General features: G+C 37.3%; 1 protein-coding gene across 1 annotated transcript in view; it reads right to left on the reverse strand.

The window, feature by feature from the left end:
* The window catches only part of LOC107591035 (T-cell immunomodulatory protein-like), a 158,985-nt gene that overhangs the window by 56,518 nt on the left and 82,930 nt on the right, over positions 1-19,537 (reverse strand). Inside the window, exon 10 of the mRNA XM_016280039.1 lies at positions 15,738-15,883. Coding sequence (XP_016135525.1) covers positions 15,738-15,883 — 146 coding nt within the window. The remainder of the gene's footprint in view (positions 1-15,737; positions 15,884-19,537) is intronic.

Raw genomic sequence — 19,537 nt, forward strand, 5'->3', positions numbered from 1 at the left:
TCACCATCTCCCATGATTGTACTTCACTGTGGAGTAGAACTGACATCACCATGCTGATATACTTAATTAGATTCGCTTTTTGAACTTAACTCTCCTAATACATTCCAATCTGTGAAACCTCCAAAGAGATCATATTGTCACCATCAGTTGGCAAGTTATTTACCTTGTATTATGCTCAGATAGAAATGGCAGCTGTCAAGTTAAGGATTCTGAAAAAAAAATTATAAATGACTATATACTAAATACTAATATATATATATATATATATATATATATATATATATATATATATATATATAATGATAGATTGATAGAACGATAGACAGTATGACAGGTAGAATGACAATGATAGAGTATGATAGATAGAATGACAGTATAGATAGAACAATAGATACAACGATAGAACGATAGATAGAACGATAGATAGAACAATAGATATAACGATAGATAGAACAATAGATAGATAGATAGATAGATAGAAAGACATAGATAGATTGATTTTTATGGACTAAGAAGTTATTTATTTTTAAATTTCTATGAATTACAATTTGGTAAATTGCTGTCATTCCAAATTTAGGTGCTTCTAATTCAAATCAAATTCACACTCATGAACTGAAAGGGAACCAGTTCTTACATTCTACTACACAATCATGCAACTGCACAAACCTGCATTTTTCAGTGAAAGAAAGAGCTAGATTGTACGGAAAAAAGGATAAATGGCACTCAATAGTTTGAGTGAGAGATTCAGAAAGCAAACTAAACAACAGCAGAACTGACATGCTAATGCTTCAGAGCATAGCTGGGCTAATCAGATATGACAACAACCATGCTTACTACAAGCTCTCCATGGACTCAAGTGCTTCATGTAGACTACATGAACGAATGAAAACATCATTACCAGAGAACAGTAAGTAGATCAGTTCAGATAAGAGTGTTGTATAATGCAGAAAGCTACATAACCGGAAAGACTTTTATTGAGCACGTCTTTCCCAATCGGCTGATGTAGATTTTTAGAGACCTTTCAAATTAATCCCTCCTATCTGAAGTGAAGGAAATAAATCTTTGCTTAAATGTTTGACAAGCCTTTAAATTTTAATCGCCTGCTGCATTTCCAGATGCCATTTTATCTTGAAAGTAAATGGGAATACAGTCCACCACGATGGATCTGATGCTCTGTCAGGAGAGTGAAATATTGACATGTATTGACATTTATCTTCCATCTTCGTGAAATGAAGACGTCTTTCTACTCTTGGTGGAACTGCAGCTAATCCTGACTGACAACGAGACAAGTATTTCAAAACAAATGCTCATGAGGTGGACGGCCATTGCCTAGCAACAGAGCACCGCGCTGCTGCAGCAGCTATAGATTTGAGCTTGAGCCCTAGCTCAGCCAGGCCAAATAATTCAATGTACGAATAATTCAGCATTGAGGTATACGGTAAATGAGACCGCTGCCGATGTGAGAAAAAAATATTCAGGTCTCATGCACTGCAGGTGTGAGATGCACTCGGTATAAGCAATGAGCCGTCTTTCCGCAGTAAAACACACACCCATTTACCTCAAACTGCGAAGCATAATAGCAAATGCAATCACGTCCCTATGCGTGTGTGTCCAGGTCTTCCCCCGCACTCCTCACGGGAGTCTTCTGTCTCGTCCCTCATAAAAAACTCAAGCACTTCTATTAAGAAGTAATCTTGACATCATAAAGAAATGTGCAATTGATGGCATTCAATTATACATGCATTAGCTCAGCTTAATGGATCTTTCTGATTTCGCTCCTCTCGTCGCATACCGCTTTCAATGCTCCTGGAGACCCATGGTTGATCACTTCATCCTTCTCTCCTTCTCTGACCCCCTCTGAGCATTATACAGGTATACTTCACCCCAGCAGGTGGTTTTGAAAAGTAATACTGCTTGTTGAGCTGTGCAGGGGCTTCCTGTGGCTAAAGACATGTGTTTTTCCGGGAATAATGGCTGGTGGTTTGGACTGTTCTTCTGTTCATTTCTCACCTTACATTGGTGGGTTGCACTGAGTCGGCCTGTTCATATAGTATGCCTTCTTCTGAAGCAATATTTAACACCGCTTTGAATGACATTACACAGCAGCTCTACGATACAAACCCATAGTCAAATTTATACACGCCCCAATTAAAGGGCAATTCAGTTTTTACAATCTGAATGTTCCAAACCTGTATGTTTTTAATTCTATGTACAAAAAACACTTACACAGAAGAACAAAATTCATACAGGATTGGAACGACATTGAGAGTGAGTAAATGATGACAATTTTCATTTTTGGGTGAACTATTCCTTAAAAAATGAATTAAGCAACCTTGTGGTTTCTATGCCAGATAGAGTTGAGAATGACAGTAAATTATTATGGTGAAGCAACTGGAGTGGAGACTCAAACCTCAATCACAGCAGAGACCGTATTAGGAGGAGGAGATGAACCCCTTATACAACAATGAATGGAAGAAATCACAATACGGTGGATGTAGGAACTCCAGGTATTCTGATAAAAGAGGCAATTGTTTTTTGAGATAAAGGCATTACATGCTTTTTCGCTTTAAAGGGGACCTATTATGCAAAAATCACTTTTTACAGGATTGGAACGACATTGAGAGTGAGTAAATGATGACAATTTTCATTTTTGGGTGAACTATTCCTTAAAAAATGAATTAAGCAACCTTGTGGTTTCTATGCCAGATAGAGTTGAGAATGACAGTAAATTATTATGGTGAAGCAACTGGAGTGGAGACTCAAACCTCAATCACAGCAGAGACCGTATTAGGAGGAGGAGATGGACCCCTTATACAACAATGAATGGAAGAAATCACAATACGGTGGATGTAGGAACTCCAGGTATTCCGATAAAAGAGGCAATTGTTTTTTGAGATAAAGGCATTACATGCTTTTTCGCTTTAAAGGGGACCTATTATGCAAAAATCACTTTTATAAGGTGTTTGAACACAGCTGTGTGGCCGCAGTGAGTGAAAACAACCAGCCTATAATGGTAAGAATCCACCCACTCATTTTTTTATAATCCTACTAAATCATAAACAGTCTCTCAGAACAAGCGATTGCAGATTTCTCCATATGTACACGTCATAGTAGGGAAAAAGTCCCGCCCATTTGTGATGTTCTCTGCCCTATTATCATAGACACAGCCCTGAGAGAGAAGCAGCAGTCTGCCATTACTGTTTTCTTGCTGTAGCTGCTGGAGATACAATGTCAGCACCAAAGAGGCATTACTGGGATGCACCAATGAACATAGGAGTCTCCATAGACTCCCTCCAACTGAGCTGCTGAGGACACTGTGGTTAAATTTAATTTTCAAAGGAAATGTCCCAGAAAAAAAATCAGTAAAGCCCCCTATATGTTTAGAGATCAATGAAGTCGACCGCTTGAATTTGCCAAGCTCATAATCACAAGTGGGACTTCTAAAGTTTGTAATAGCACGCGATGGCACCAGGAGACCAGCTATGTCATTATTTTTATCGCGCCGTGCTCCCTGTCTGTGTAATTCATAAACACATATGTATTATGCACAGTACAATCAGATGACTGACTTTAAACAGAGTACGTTTTCTGTAAAGACAACAGGCTTTTACACTGTAAAAAAATATTTAACAGTGAAAATATATTTGAAAATATTATTTTCAAATCCAGTCAACATTCAGAATGCTAATGTTTGACTGAACTAATAAAAACAAATCCAGCCAACACTGAGATCATTCCGTACGTGAACGAGCCTGAGTGACTTTGCGGGAGAAACAGCAGCGCCATCTTATCAAATTCACGCGTCAGGTAATGTTATTTTTTAGACTAAATTAATGAGAAAATTATGCAACATATTTGATTTTTTGAGAGGATATTTAGAAAGTGTTTTATGAGTTGTATATCCGAAGAAAAGTGGATATTCAAGTGAATGTCAAGTTCAGGCGTCAGGTAAGTCAAGTGGCACTGAATAAATATTTGTACTTGGACTGAATTTATCAAAACATATATTCAAAAGGTGTAAATGTTTTATTTAAAACATATACAGTACATTTATACACAAACGTACACCATATATGAAAACATCGATTAAGCGTTGTATGATATATGTTTGAGGGAAATTTAAGTGAAGGGAACGTGGTCTTTCACCTTGTTTAATCCATAAAACACTTAATGTCAAAAGTCAACATTAATGTCTTAATGTGTTACTATAATGAAATTTAGCTAATTTTGGAGTGTTGTATGATATTTTTGCGTTCCGTGACATGAAAAGATATGAAAAGATTGCGTGGTTTTCTCTCTTTTATAAGCCATCATGCGTAATACGACTAACGTTAACCGAAATCTATGAAACGTGTAACTTAATGTAAACCACAGTAATGCGCTCATTTGAAGTTAACATGGGCGTGTTGAATGGGTTTTTGTGCGTGTAAACTTTTGCAATTGTCCCATGAAGTAAAAAGACGACATTGAACGTGACTAACAACCAGCCACGGTGAAATGTATGTCGCTCTTTTCAAACGGGTCGAATTTCAAACGGCGTTTTTAGTCTCGTAAAGGCACTTCGGAAGAGGAGTTCATTGTTCCAAATGAAAATTAACAACTGAATCATTTCACAAGGCCGTTCAAAACGTCTCAGTCAGTTCCCTAGGTAGTTAATCAGTATATAGTGCACACAAGTTCCTGCACTGGTGAAGACCGTGGCTCAGTAAACACTGGGACAATTGATCAATCAATTTGTAAAACGTCACCATTGGTATTTATCAACAACAGGTAGGACTGTTATATTTTGATATTATTTTTATGCTATTTAAGGTAGCCCTATAATATGAAATGTACATGTTACAAATCCAGTCAGTATCAATGCTCCCTGTCGTGCAATGGATTGTGGAATGGATTTGTGCCAAAAAAATGGTTGCAACGTCTGTTTCATCATAAATTTTATTAATTGATATGGTTACATCTTAAATTATTTAAAAGGCATCATTTCTTTTTTTGAACTTAAAAAATTTACTTTTCTTTCTCCATCAGGGTGTGGCCAAAGGTTTCATTGGTGCTTTGTCATCATTGCAAGATTTCAGATGCAACCCAGTCAGTTCTTCCAATGCACCAAACACTGGCTCGTGACCAGACCGCTCCACTGCAGCTACATACTGTGTGTACTTTCAAGACTAGGAATTTATTTGTTTTCATTCCAGGTAATATGTGTAAATGTTTAGAGTTTTTACTACAATTATAAAGTGCTTTATTGTTCTCAGTGGCATCTACGCTAATATTCTTTCTTATTCCGAGGTCACCATAGCCTTGTCAAGTTCACGCGTCAGGTAAGTGCCACTAAACAAATGTTATTTTTTTAGACTAAATTTAACGAGAAAAACATGCAACATTCGCTTTTTTGAGTGGATATTTAGAAACCAAATACTTATTTTCGACCATAATTTGCAAATAAATTCTTTAAAAATCCTACAATGTGATTTTCTGGATTTTTTTTTTCTCATTTTGTCTCTCATAGTTGAGGTATACCTATGATGAAAATTACAGGCCTCTCTCATCTTTTTAAGTGGGAGAACTTGCACAATTGGTGGCTGACTAAATACTTTTTTTCCCCACTGTATATGAGTTGTATATCTGAAGAAAAGTGGATATTTAAGTGTATGTTAAGTTCAGGCATCAGGTACGTCAAATGGCACTGAATAAATATTTGTACTTAGACTGAATTTATCAAAAAGTATAATAAAAAGGTGTAAATGTTCCAAGGTCACCATTCGGTTGTTAAGTCCAAGCCTCAACTTGCTTCACTTGTGAATATTACCTCAGCAGCCGTTTATGAGCACGGTTTATTCATATTAAACATTTAAGCTAAACGTTTTCAAACTTATGGTCTACCCTACAGTCTCTATGCTCACAGCTTCCCAAAAACAAATAATTTATTTATTTATATTTACATTGTCTGGCTATCTGGGATTTCGGTATGGAGTTAAAGGTTAGGATTATAATTTTTTTGGTAGTATAATATCACATTGTGAGTGCATATTAGCACCTTTTGTTGTTTTATCTTGGTATCTGATAGAGCGTTTGGACACGGAAGCTGTGACACGTGGCTTCAGACTTAACAAGCGGATAGCCACCCAGACCCAGTCTGTATCCAGATCAGATGGTGGATCTGCACCTATAGAGACAACCTTGACAGCTCTGAATGTCAGCGGAGACCATGTCAGCTAGATGAGCCCCAGAGACAGATCCCCTACGAAGACCTCGTTGGCCATCGTCGCCTTTGGCTTGCTTATTTGGGGACGCTTGACTGATTGCACAGACACTATTGGAAAAGAGCTGAACTGGATGATGTCATCACTGAATCACCAATGAACTGACTTTAACTGGAAAAATGACTTGTTATTGTCCTCTTGCATTATTGACAAACTATTTCCCTGTTTGACTCTGTAAAGCTGCTTTGACACAATCAGTATTGTATAAAGCACTATGTAAATTAATGTGACCTGACTTGATTTTATATACTGTACTTTTACAATTTTTTTTTTTTACTTCTGCCTCATTTTAAAGATGTAACTGTGAACAGTAGCAATATTTGTAAATGTTTGTTTGCAGACATTTTGTTTAGCTAGTTTAGTTTTTTTTAGTTCATTAAACAAAGTTTAAACTGAATTTTGCAGTTGTATTACAGATGTAATGTTTGTCAACTGGAGCTTTAAAGGGATAGTTCACCCAAAAATGAAAACTTGCTGTTAATTTACTGACCCTTAGGCCATCCAAGATGTAGGTGACTTTTTTTCTTCATTCCTATTTGTTTAGTCTGTATGATAAATATTATAAATGGAGATTGTTATTAAATAAAGGCTATTGTGTGTTGTAATGTGTGTGTTTTAGTGATTGATAAACATAATAATGAATAATTTTGTTAAACTATAAAAATATATGAAATGTAACAACTAGTTCCCCAGCAATTTCTTAAGATGCCCAAATAATAAATCTTAGTTGAGGTAACATATAAAACACATGGAGTAAATAGTTACATTTTAATTGACATAACTTGTTGTAGTTCTCTAAATGTTCGACCAATTAAAACATTTTAGCTGAATGGACAATAAAACTAGTTCAGTAAAGGTTGAGTCAACTAAAAAATAACAATTCAGATAACACTTTGAAGTCAGAAATTGACTTAACGTAAAATTTCTGTGGAACTAGTTACTAAATAATAATTAGTTGAAACAGCTTGAGTTTTTTTTTTACAGTGTACTAATAATGGAATGTTTATTTGTATGCCAGAGCTTGAGCTCTTAAAGTTCACATACACAGTGTGGGGATATCAGAGACTTATTTTACATCTAGTAAAAAGGGGCATAATAGGTCACCTTTTTAAACATGCATGTGCATTAGCTGTTCCAACACTCTTACTTAAAAAAGGGCTCTCTGTATGCATCGATGGTTCCACAAAGAACCTTTAATATCCATGGAAATTTTTTAATGCACCAGAGGTTCTTTGAAGTGGAAAAGAGTTTGTTAGATTACTAAAATGTTCTTCACGCCAAGGAAATAACTGTTCACTAAAAGGTTCTTCTAACTCCTTTTGAAATGTTTATTAGATAAATTCTAAAGTTAATGGATTTTATTGCTTATATTGAAGCCACTCTGCCAAAATGACTGGTTGTGGAATGTGCCACTCTATGACGTAATAGTGCAGCTAAACACTGCCTCTGCAGAAGATGATCAACGCTGGTTTCTACATCGCTACCCGTTTAGCTCCGCCCACTGATTTGCCTATTACTATTATGCCCACAGAAAATAGAGTGCTAGAGTTAGAGGGTCAAATAAAGATGCAACAGATGTGTTTTCAGTCGATTTTTTTGAAGATTGCTAAGAACTAATTCCAGGTCATTCCACCAGGAGGAAACAGTTAACGAAAAAGTCTGTGAAAGTGATTTTGTGCCTCTTTGGGATGGCACAATAATGCATCGTTCACTTGCAGAACGCAAGCTTCTAAAGGGCACATAACTTTGAAGTAATTAATTCAGGTAAAGGGGTGCAGAGCCAGTGGTGGTTTTGCAGGCAAATATTAATGCCTTGAATTTTATGCGAGCAGCTAGTAGCCAGTGCAAATTAATGAACAGAGGTGTGACGTGTGTTCTTTTCAGCTCATTAAAGATTAATCTTGCAGCGGAATTTTGGATTAAATGTAGAAGTTTGATAGAAGTGGCTGGAAGACCTGCCAAGAGAGCCTATGTCATCAGCATAGCAGTGATATGAAAAGCCATGTTTCTGAATGACAGAACCTAGTGATGCCATGTAGACAGAGAACAGAAGTGGTCCAAGAACTGAGCCCTGAGGCACCCCAGTAGCTAGATGTTGCGACTTGGACACTTCACCTCTCCAAGATACCTTGAAGGACCTGTTTGAGAGGTAAGACTCAAACCAATGGAGTGCGGTTCCTGAGATGCCATTTTCCAGTAGGGTTGACAGGAGAATCTGGTGGTTCACCGTATCAAAAGCAGCACACAGATCCAGCAAAATAAGTATAGAAGATTTGGAAGCTGCTCTTGCCAGTCTTAGGGCTGCTAAGGGCATTTACAGTCTACTTGGGGCATTTACTTGAACACATTTTTATAAATTATAGACAATACAGTCAACCAAAAAGCGATGTAGTTAACATAATATAGCTTGAGAGACTCATTTGTTACTGTTCCATGTTGTGATATTAAAGGGTTAATTCACCCAAAAATCATAATGTCATTAATTACTCACCCTCATGTCGTTCCAAACCAGTAAGGCCTTTGTTCATCTTCAGAACACAAATTAAGACATTTTTGATGAAATCTGAGAGCTTCCTGAACTTTCATAGACAGCAACAGAACTAGTAAATTCAAGGCCCAGAAAGGTAGTAAAGACATCGTTAAGGTTGAACCATCAGAGGTTCAACCACTGTCATGAACGCATGTCGAAGATTGACAGAGAAGAGAATCGAAGAACTGTTGAATAAAGTTATTATTTTTATTTGCGCACAAAAAGTATTCTCATAGCTTCATAAAATTAAGGTTGAACCACTGATGTCACATGGACTATTTTAACAATGTCCCTACTACCTTTCTTGGTCTTGAACGAGGTAGTTCCCTTGCAGTCCACGGAGGGTCAGAAAGCTCTCGGATTTCATCAAAAATATCTTAATTTGCGTTTTGAAGATGAACGAAGGTCTCACAGGTTTGGAACGACAGTGACAGAATTTTCATTTTTGGGTGAACTATCCCTTTAAGTACTTCCTAAAGCTAAGATGAAGTTTAGTTTTGTCCTGTAAGTATGGCAAAAAAAGCAAAAAACGTTTTAGTTGAGAATAACTAATTGAAAAACCTATTTGAGAACAACTAATTGAATTGAGACATTTCAATTGTATTATATAATGTTTAACATTATAATATTGCACAAAAGACTTTACTGCTACTTAATTTAGTGATAATTTATTTATAATTTAATGAATCCTTGCTGAAACAGTTTGAAAGAGATCCTACTGATAGACAAACACCATTCTTTGTATTAAGAAGCAAACCATATAGAAATAGACTATTTACAGTAAATTGGAATCATTTGAGCTGAACCTAAATGTGACCATTAGAAAGGGAAAGGTCCTGACATTCTGGATGCGTTCCAGAGAACAACATTGTGTCCAGATGTTTTATCAGGCTAAACAACGTCCTCGCCTGACACATGAAAATGAGGGGCGATGGAGCAGTCCCACTGCTGTCTACATAATCTCACCCTCAGCTCTGAGGTCAGAGGTCACTTTCTCGCTTTTGAGGAATCCACAACGGATAATCTTTGCATCAGTGCAGAATGCTTGAGTGGGAAATGATTACACAACTTCTTAACAAAGCTGTATCAGAGGCACAAGATCACACTGCCACTAATGATGAGATCTGAAGCTTTGGATTCATGGAAAAGCTAACGGATTCTGATCAATGTGTTTGTACTGCAGAATGTGTGATCTAATGAGGTCGAGATGCTGTGATTGTATATTATTTACACGGCCAGAAGTGAACAAAAAATCGATGCGAGCAGAGCTGTGTGAAGATGAACAAAGCAAGTCCTCTTCTTAGTCCTCTTAAAGCGATTTTATTGGTGAGTCAGAGGGCTGATGACCATGCTCTTCTGCCACTCTTCATTTCATCTGAAGCCAAACAAGCATCTGGGCAAGACACCAGAGTGGAGAGCAGAATGGGAAAGGAAGGGAGTGTGTAGGAGATGGGCCAGGTATTTGACATGTAATCTGCTGATAAAGAGAAGATTGAAAAGTGTGCTTGCTTAGCTGTTCTTTCTCTCTATCTATCCGAATCAGACCAAGGGCGAATTCAACAGGCAAACAGCAGTGAGGGAAAACAAAGCTGGAGAAGGACACAGAAGCAGCAGAGTAGGTGGAAGGAAAGAAATGACAGGAAAGAGAATGCACACTTTGTTCTCTTGAGACGGCTGTAGTCGTGCCTAGTCAGACTGTTAAACATCCATAGTAAATGTGTGTAAATTGTGCAAAAGCATGCCACAGAATCAGTTATGTGTGTGTAGCAATATCGCTTTAGGTCCATTCACACTGCAGATATGCCCTCAGGCAGCTATTTTCTATGTAGCCGATACATACAGTACACATACAGCTCCTACTTGAATGGGCAAAGACCGAAATCTTCAACACTTAGTCAAGATTATGTGTAAATAATGTATTTCAAAGCAGCAATTTGTGATGTAAAGTACTGGCACTTTGACACTCAATTCAGGACACAAGATTGACAGGCAGCTTCTTTGTGTCTTCACTTGATGTTAAATGCATTTTGTGGTCAAAATGCTTGCCTTGCCAAGAAATTAATGTAAATAGTTTTGTCAGTGAATGCACAGTAGACAGGCAGGCAAAATATCATGTTAAAAAACATGTACTGTAGATTTGAGCAGTCTTGGAGTATGAATGCAGACACTGACTTTTTGGATAACTTTAGCAGCTTCAATAGGCCTCAACAGTTAGATACGGAAACACTTCAAAGCACTCTTTGTTCTATGGCTTTTAATATTTTTTATTCTCTTTGCACTCCTATTCAACTTTTCAATAAATAATTCTCAAATACAAATAAAGCTCAAATCATGCTTAAAAGCTTTTTTCCTTGATTCAGTTAATGCACAAATTTGCTTGAAGGAAATCAAATTATATCAAGAAGGTGTTGGACTCTTTTAACTAGAACACGAAACCTCCATTCTAACAGCTGCCATGTTGAGCATTGAGAATTGTTCTATGAGTGGTCTGTCTCCTCCTTACACTATCTCTGGTGTATATATAGTTTCAATGTCGAGAAAGAGACAGATCAGTGTAGTATAAAGCAATTTCTAAATCTCTCAAAATGTTGACGTTGTTTCAGCTGAAAAAGACACTGTACTCCACTTTTTCTTGCCCACAGTTATTTTCTCAGAAAGTGACACACAGTGACTTACACGAACACAAAACGATCTCTATATATACACAGCAATGGATAAAATAGGGTTGTGTGTGTCAGAGGTACAGATGATCGTAAGTGAGAGAAACATACAGTGACTCGTCTAGAGCACCTCCAAGTCAGTGTCAGCATGTGGGCTGGACTCATGTAGTCAGTGATGGACCGAGGCCTGACTTCCCCCTAAATACTACCACCCCAGCAATAAGTCACTGGTGTATCCACACAGAACCATGTGTTTTAACAGTTTCTAACAGTCTAAATACTGCTCTCTGCTTCAAGAACAGGAGGCAGATGTGAATGATGTGATAAGGACGTCTGCACTAAAAAGCCCTTTGTGTGGGCGATTTGAGGTTGATTTTAAATCAAAATTGACACCATTTACTTTCTCAGTACAGGTTTATTCTCCTAATGTGGATGATTTCATCAGTTCTGCTGACGTCAACCAAGTCTAATTTTCGCAAATCAAGTCAATTCCTAATGGAATTCCTGTTTATACCCTGTTTCACTCAGAAATACATCACAGTACAGTAGCAAATTTTTTTTATATATATAAAAATATAAATTCTGTCATAATTTACTCACCCTCGTGTCATTCCAAATCGCTATGACGTACTTTCCTCTGTGGTAAAAAAACGGTTTTACCAAACCCAAACAATGATAGTCAGTGTGTTCCACTCACTTCAATTTTACAGACAAAAACATTTGTATTTATTTTTTTAAATATCTCATTTTTGTTCCCCAAAAGAAAAAGGTTTGGAATAACATGAGGGTGAGTAAACGATGACAATTTTCATTTTTGGGTGAACAAGCCCTTAAAGACTGTGCTATAGTGAATAAGGCATAAAATACCACTGGTCGTTCTGCAAGACCGCAAATAAACTACATCTAGGATATTGTTCAACCACAAACAAACAGCAACCTTCAAAATGAAAACTTATGATTTAGAAATATAACAGCTGCTAAAATTTCCTTTCCACCCAGGCACCTGATTATGATTTAAAATCTAAAATTTCAAACTCAATTGGAAACACTCAGATTAGTAAGAGAGTGCACAACAGAAGTTAAAAATAGTATCTACACCTACACCTATTTGCCAATGACAACCCTTTATCTTATATTGCCTAGATAGGATATGACAGAAAGAGACTAGAGAGACTAAGTGTCAGAAGTCCGATGAGAAGTGGAGAGAGAGGCTGATGATGCGGTCTGAAGCTGAAGACGATGGAGAGATGAAGAGCCCTTGAAGAGCCAATAAGATGAGAAACAGAATTGAATGCAAACATGTTTTAATCCACTGACAGTTCAGAAATATTTAGATCAGTATAAATCTTTACACTCGCCAAATCTGCTGAAGACTATATATGGTTCATTTAAAAGAAGTGTGAAGCTCTCATTTCAATTTTAAATGGTTTTGACTTTGAAAATGTCTCTGGCTGGTTGGGTAAACTCTCTCACCCACCCACTCGCTTACTCAAACAAAACAAAAAATTTTTTTTTGATGGGCATCAGCATGCTTGTTCTGACCTCATGAACATATGAATATAGCCCACTTAAGCCATCCACTAAGCCTCTATATTCAACACATTCACAGAACATGCAAAATCATGTATTTGTTCACTAAATCTTTAAAAAAAACGGAAGTATGGAATATGTGTTATTTATTTGAATTGCAAAAATCTGAAGAAGCAACACTCTTGATTCCACCAAGAGTGTGAAAGAAGAAACCAAAGATTCATAGAAAGATGCTGCTGTCTTTAACGAGAAGGTTCATGGGAGTGTTTAGAGTGATCCATGCACAGATTGGTATGAGATAAGAAAGTGGCCATCTGTGAGGAAAGGAGGTTTTAATATCCAGCTCCTGGCTGATGAGAATCAAATCACTCTCCTTGGCATCTTAGTCATTTGAGGTGACGATAATGGCAATAGGCCGATTTGAACACACTCTGGTGTATCTCTGAGGTCTCTGGATGCATGTTGCCTGATTACTGTGGAAGTGCTGATGATGAGATTGGCTGTGGGGTGATTAGAAGAGACTCTAGCAGCACTAAAGCCTTAGGACACAAGGGGAAGGTTAAGCCTTTACTGACTTAAAGATTAGGTCAACCTAATGTATGCATGAAGACCATAAACTAGAGACCACAACGAAGCAGATCAAAAAAAAAGAAAAGAAAAGTGTTTTTCTAGGATTCTGTGTGTGTGGCTAACGCAACTCGTGATTCTCTGAGTCCGGACACAAATCCCCTGTCCTTCAGGACGATATGAAGTTGTCTTTGTGTTCTAAAAGCATCTGGAGCATCTCTCATAGTCACCTGGAGGCCAGCGGCAGAGCCTCTAGTATCTTATCTCAATCAGAGAGCTGTTAATCCATCCATGGCCTTCCTGCTGCTCTTTCAGGCCTGTCTGTCCTCACTCAGGTCAGGCCAGATCGAAGACGGGTGACAAGTTTCTGGCTCTTCACAGGCACCTGCTCTCTCGCTTTTGTTGACGGCAACACTTAGCCAACACTCAGCCAACCTTTACCCTGCCATTTATTCACTGTTAACATAATAGTGAATGAAGTGTGATGTATGATGTAAAAAATGCTATTTAAAGCTGTTCAGTGGAAATATATATATATATATATATATATATAAATTAATGTTTGATGCATGACAGCCATACTCTAACACATGCAAATTATCTCCGCAGTCCATTTACAGAAAGCTGCAAAAATTGATAATTTAGAAATTGATGTCACAACCACAAGCAAATTTATCAACATGAATGCAGCATGCTCAGAAAGAGGGTGGAAATAAGATCCTGTATGTTGAGTAATATTATAAGTGGAGAGGAAAAACATAAAATTCCCCAGAAGTGTAGAAAGTCTCCCAAAGTCTTGTTTTATCAGGATCATCCAAGAAATCCACTAACTTAAGGTTTAAATTCTTTGAAGAAGAAAAAAAGAGAAAGAAAAAGTGTTGCTGTGCTTTGAAAAACAGCTACCGTGGCAGTATCAAAATGATCCTATTTGGATAAAAGGAAAAGTAATAAAGGTTGGGTTTTAGCCCTGGCTTGTTTCTTAGGAAGTAAAATACTTGTATGTTTGCTAAATTCTTTAAGCACGACTTGCTTGGTTTAAAAATTTTATTGAAAAGTTTCATGGTACTGAGAGTTTTTATGTTTAAATGTCAAAACATAGTTCCTTTCTTTGCGATTCAATATTGATAAAAACAATTGGTAACACTTTACTTGAAGGGGTGTGCATAAGACTGACATGACACCTTCATAATCATGACATGACACATGTCATGAATATGAAGGAGGTTGTATGCATATTTATGACAACTGTCATTAAGTGTCATTCGCTCAGTTATGTCATTTTTAATGCAAATATGACATTATTTGACCTAACCCTAACCTAACCCTACCCCTACCCTTACCCCTAACCATAGCCCATAACAAAGACATCTCAAACAATGTCATCTTTGCATAAAAAATTACATAACTGAGCGAATGACACTTAATGACAGTTGTCATAAACATGCATAAAAACCCTTCATATTCATGACATGTGTCATGTCATGATTATGTAGGTGTCATGTCATGATTATGAAGGAGTCATGTCAGTCTTATGCACACCCCTTCAAGTAAAGTGTAACCAAACAATTATTCCTGGCTAAAAATCTTGCTGAAAAGAGACCGTCTAAGCCATTCACTTCTTAACACACAAGTCACTGCCTTTGAGAGGTGGGTCGTAATGCTTTACAAGTACTCTGACAAATTTCTTTAAGTAACTTGTGTGAAGAAAAAAAAAACTTCTTAAGAGTAGGTCCTCAATTTAAGGAAAGTATTTTAACTCTTCGAATTGAGACATTTTGTTTTATTAATCTGGTGTATCTATCTCAAGATGCTGTGCAAATCTACTGATTTTAGTGAGATACGATTTTAGTTCTCCACCCAAAACCCAAGATGTGTATACATCTTCCCATTTTTGGGTGACCATTTGCATTATGAAACATGTTCAGAGTTTCATAATGTCTCCATTCATATACTTTTTTCACCATTTCACCATGATCACCACCAGTGCTTTATTCTGAACTATGATCAGATTCTATGTAAACAGTACTCATTATTTGAACAGTAATTTCACTGGATGCCCTCTTCCTCTTCCTCAAATAATCAGTTGTATCATGACTTTTGCTCCTACTTGAGTAATTATTGATAAATAAACAACATTATTTGTACTTGAGTACAGATTCTGGCTACCCAGCACTGATGCTGACTTACCTAGCACTGGTGTTACGAAGAATGACGAGGGCATCAGGAAAGCCATCCATGTTGTAGTCTCCTAAATGCAGGGTGATGGGAATGTCTGAAGACACAAATCCCCACACAGAATCCTTCCTCCTGAAGTCCGTTAGCACCGGCACCCACTGGAATAACAGAGGAAGGCAATTCAGTTACATGAGCTGGCATACAGTACAAGAGATCACTGCTACACTAAAAGGAAAAGCAATATAATTGTTCAAAAGTTAACTAAATTCACAACACAGTTCAAGCAGTTAACTAACGAATCACTATATGAAGTATTACACAGAAAGTACAAAATTAAATGTTTAAAATAAATATTACTGCATATTAGACACGTAATACAGGTTTTTTATTTTTTTTAATTTTTTTTAAAGTTTTTCTGATTTTATAAAGTGACAAAATGACATTATTAAATTAGTTGATGATGAGTAGGGGACGTTGGGTAGCAGTTTAGGAATGTCGCTCGTTTAAACCAGTCTCTGATATGAGCCAAAATTAACAGGTCATGTGAACACCCCCCCCCCCCCCCCCCCCCCCAAAAAAAAAATTGGACTGAATGTAGCCAAAGCAAGGAAGCACACCAGGCAGTGTTATGGTTCTCTTGCCCTCTGGGTTCAGTCACTTGCACGTGTGTGGGGGAGGCACAGGCGCAGATGCTACAGGCTTTACTCACTCATGAATGTAAAACAGAGTGCCAGGTGCATCTCTGCATGTTTACATCCATGGGGATGAAGGCACAGAGACAGGAGGGAGGGAGAGAAAGAGATTGCAGGGAGAGGGGAGATGGACACAAAGTGGTAAAGAGGGAATGCAGGAGAAAGAAGGCAGAGCGTTCTGCAATGGCTGCTAATAAGATTTTCTCCTGACCCTCGGTACACAGCCAGAATCAGCAATGCATGGATCAGGCATAGAGAGAACATGTGTATTTGTACAAACTATTTTGCATTTGTACAAAATAATAAGTCTAAAGCAAATATTGGTAATATCGCTAAAGCAAGAAGAACTAATTAATGTTAGTCTCCTTTCCACTGAAAAGAAAAATAGAAGTCAAGCTCGTGAGTCATGGTGTGCACTGTAAGCCTAGCTGCCTCATTATGAGCAAATGTGAGAGTCCTGCAATGTTTGTTTACATTGCAGCACCATTTCCCGCTAAGCGCTTGACAGGTTATCTAGGACAATTTCTGTTAAACCGTGGTTTAAAATATTTGAAATGCAGTTCAGACTGTTAAAGATATACAGTAACAATTACAAAACGTACAAACAGTTTAAGCATCACAATAGCTAAAGAATTAAAGATATAACTAACATATATATACTCTCATAAATAGGGATGTAACGATTAACCGTGAGCCGGTTGAAAATCGATTCAAATGTGTGACGATTCAAATCAGTTGAGATGCTAAACAAATCGCAATTCAATTAGGGGTAAGAGTTTATATGAATGTATCTCTGAGGGGAACTTACAGTCTTTAGAAAAGTTTCAATGTTTTTTTTTTTTTTCATCTTGCCTCTGTATAATGCATATTAAAGTTCACAAGTGCAGCGCTGCTTTGTTTACAGCGGAAAGCAAGGAAACGCTTAAAGCAGAGAGTGAATCTGCATCTTGTTCAGCTCAGCCTTCATGCAGATATTTTTTATGTATAGTTTCACAAAACTGAAGTCAAATCATTCTGTTTTTGCTTCAAATTTAGAAATTATACAACCTCATTTAGATTAAAAACAGTTCATGTTTCATGTATGCAGCATCTTTGTTTGGATCGTGATTAAAATGCAGTGGTTGCCTCTAATTTTAAATGGAAAGAGCACAGACAAAGCCTTATTTTGTTTATATGAAGAATTTTTTTATTTTATTTGTGTTACTTATTTGATTTGGGGCTTGTTTTAAAATTTCAATTTAGTTTTGTTATATAAATTTACATTAGCCTATATTTAAATGTTGTTATTTAGCAGACGCTTTTATCCAAAGCGACTTACAAATGAGGACAATAAAAGCAATCAAAACCAACAAAAGAGCAATAATATGCAAATGCTATATTAGTATATTATTATAGTGTTATATTTCAATTTCACAAAGAAACGTGCAGCTTTTTTGTCCAAGCAATAATAAAAGGACACATTTAATTTATAATTTGTCTTAATTGTCCATTTTGTACAAAACAAATTGTGACTCAAATCGAAAAGTGAAATCAAAATCGTGAATCGAATCGTGAGTTGAGTGAATCGCTACATCCCTACTCATAAACATAATTAACCTTCAAAAATTTGAGAAAATAACTAACCTTATATCTGCTAGAGTTGTAACACAGATTATCAAGCTCATTCATGACAGGCTGCATGGATGGGCAGGGAGGTTTTTTGCCCAGAACAGAACCATACCGCCAAACCAAACTTTATGCTAAGTATCTATCATTCTGACGATAGTGGTCCTGACAGAACAATAACTAACCTTTAAAACACTATAACAACACTTGTCAAACAGTTACAATAACTAACCTTTAAACATCAGAATTGTGGCAAGGCACAGATCTGGCCAAGGTTACAAAAAAATTTCTGCTGCACTTAAAGTTCCTAAGAGCACAGTGTCCTCCATAATCCTTAAATGGAAGACATTTGGGACGACCAGAACCCTTCCTAGAGCTGGCCGTCCGGCCAAACTGAGCTATCGGGGGAGAAGAGCCTTGGTGAGAGAGGTAAAGAAGAACCCAAAGATCACTATGGCTGAGCTCCAGAGATGCAGTCGGGAGATGGGAGAAAGTTGTAGAAAGTCAACCATCACTGCAGCCCTCCACCAGTCGGGGCTTTATGGCAGAGTGGCCCGACGGAAGCCTCTCCTCAGTGCAAGACACATGAAAGCATGGAGTGAATTGATGAATGATTATATTATCTGCTCGGTGGACGGACAGATCAAATAATTGTAATATTGATTCTGCTGCAGTTAATTCGAAGATATAATCTAAATATTTATTATGAATCATAACCAGTTATAATTTGTCATAAATATTCCCCTTTTTAGAGCTAATAAATAATAAAAACATTACATGGGATTACCATGGTCTATTGTATTAAAGGCAGTGGTAAGAGAGATTTTTTTTTTTTGCTATGATAAGTTGTAAACTGTGATGAAATGTAACAATAACCAATCTTTAAACCAAATTAGAGATATAACAATTGCTAACTTTCAGAGAAAAGCAACCGTGAGTTATGTAAGGCATTTCCGAACATCACACAAACCAGATGAGTCGTAAAAGCATGAACCGTGGTCAGCCCAGGCGTACCTCTCTCCAATGAGTTCCTGCCTCGCTCTGCTTATCTTTACAAAGAAAACACGGAGATAATGATTTACCAAACCACCTCCGATGTCTATACAATACTAAGACAACAAGAACTGACCCCTCCCATCTGGATTCATTTAAGCCACAGAAGGTCAGTAGGTTTCGTGACTGGCTTCAGCATAAATAAACCATCTAATGGACCACGGAACAAAGAACCTGGTATCTAGACAGCGTCCCGCACAGAGTCGCGCGGACCTCATGACCGCTTAACACATAAATTGATAATCCCGTCAACAAAAGAGACAATTTTATAGCCCCCTGTCCAGCAGGAGAAACTGGGCAGACTCTCAACTCTGACACAAATTTTACCTCAGGACATCTTCCCTTTTCCCCCTTTGCGCTCCAAAGAAAAAGACGATTTCTGAGACAATCGTTGAACGTATGAAAATATCGGAGCATAGAGTCACAAATAATATGTTGTATGTCTTAGATATATATACTTGA

This window comes from Sinocyclocheilus grahami, unplaced genomic scaffold (genome assembly GCF_001515645.1).
Source record: "Sinocyclocheilus grahami isolate Dianchi unplaced genomic scaffold, SAMN03320097.WGS_v1.1 scaffold136.1, whole genome shotgun sequence".
Classification (NCBI taxonomy): Eukaryota; Metazoa; Chordata; class Actinopteri; order Cypriniformes; family Cyprinidae; genus Sinocyclocheilus; species Sinocyclocheilus grahami.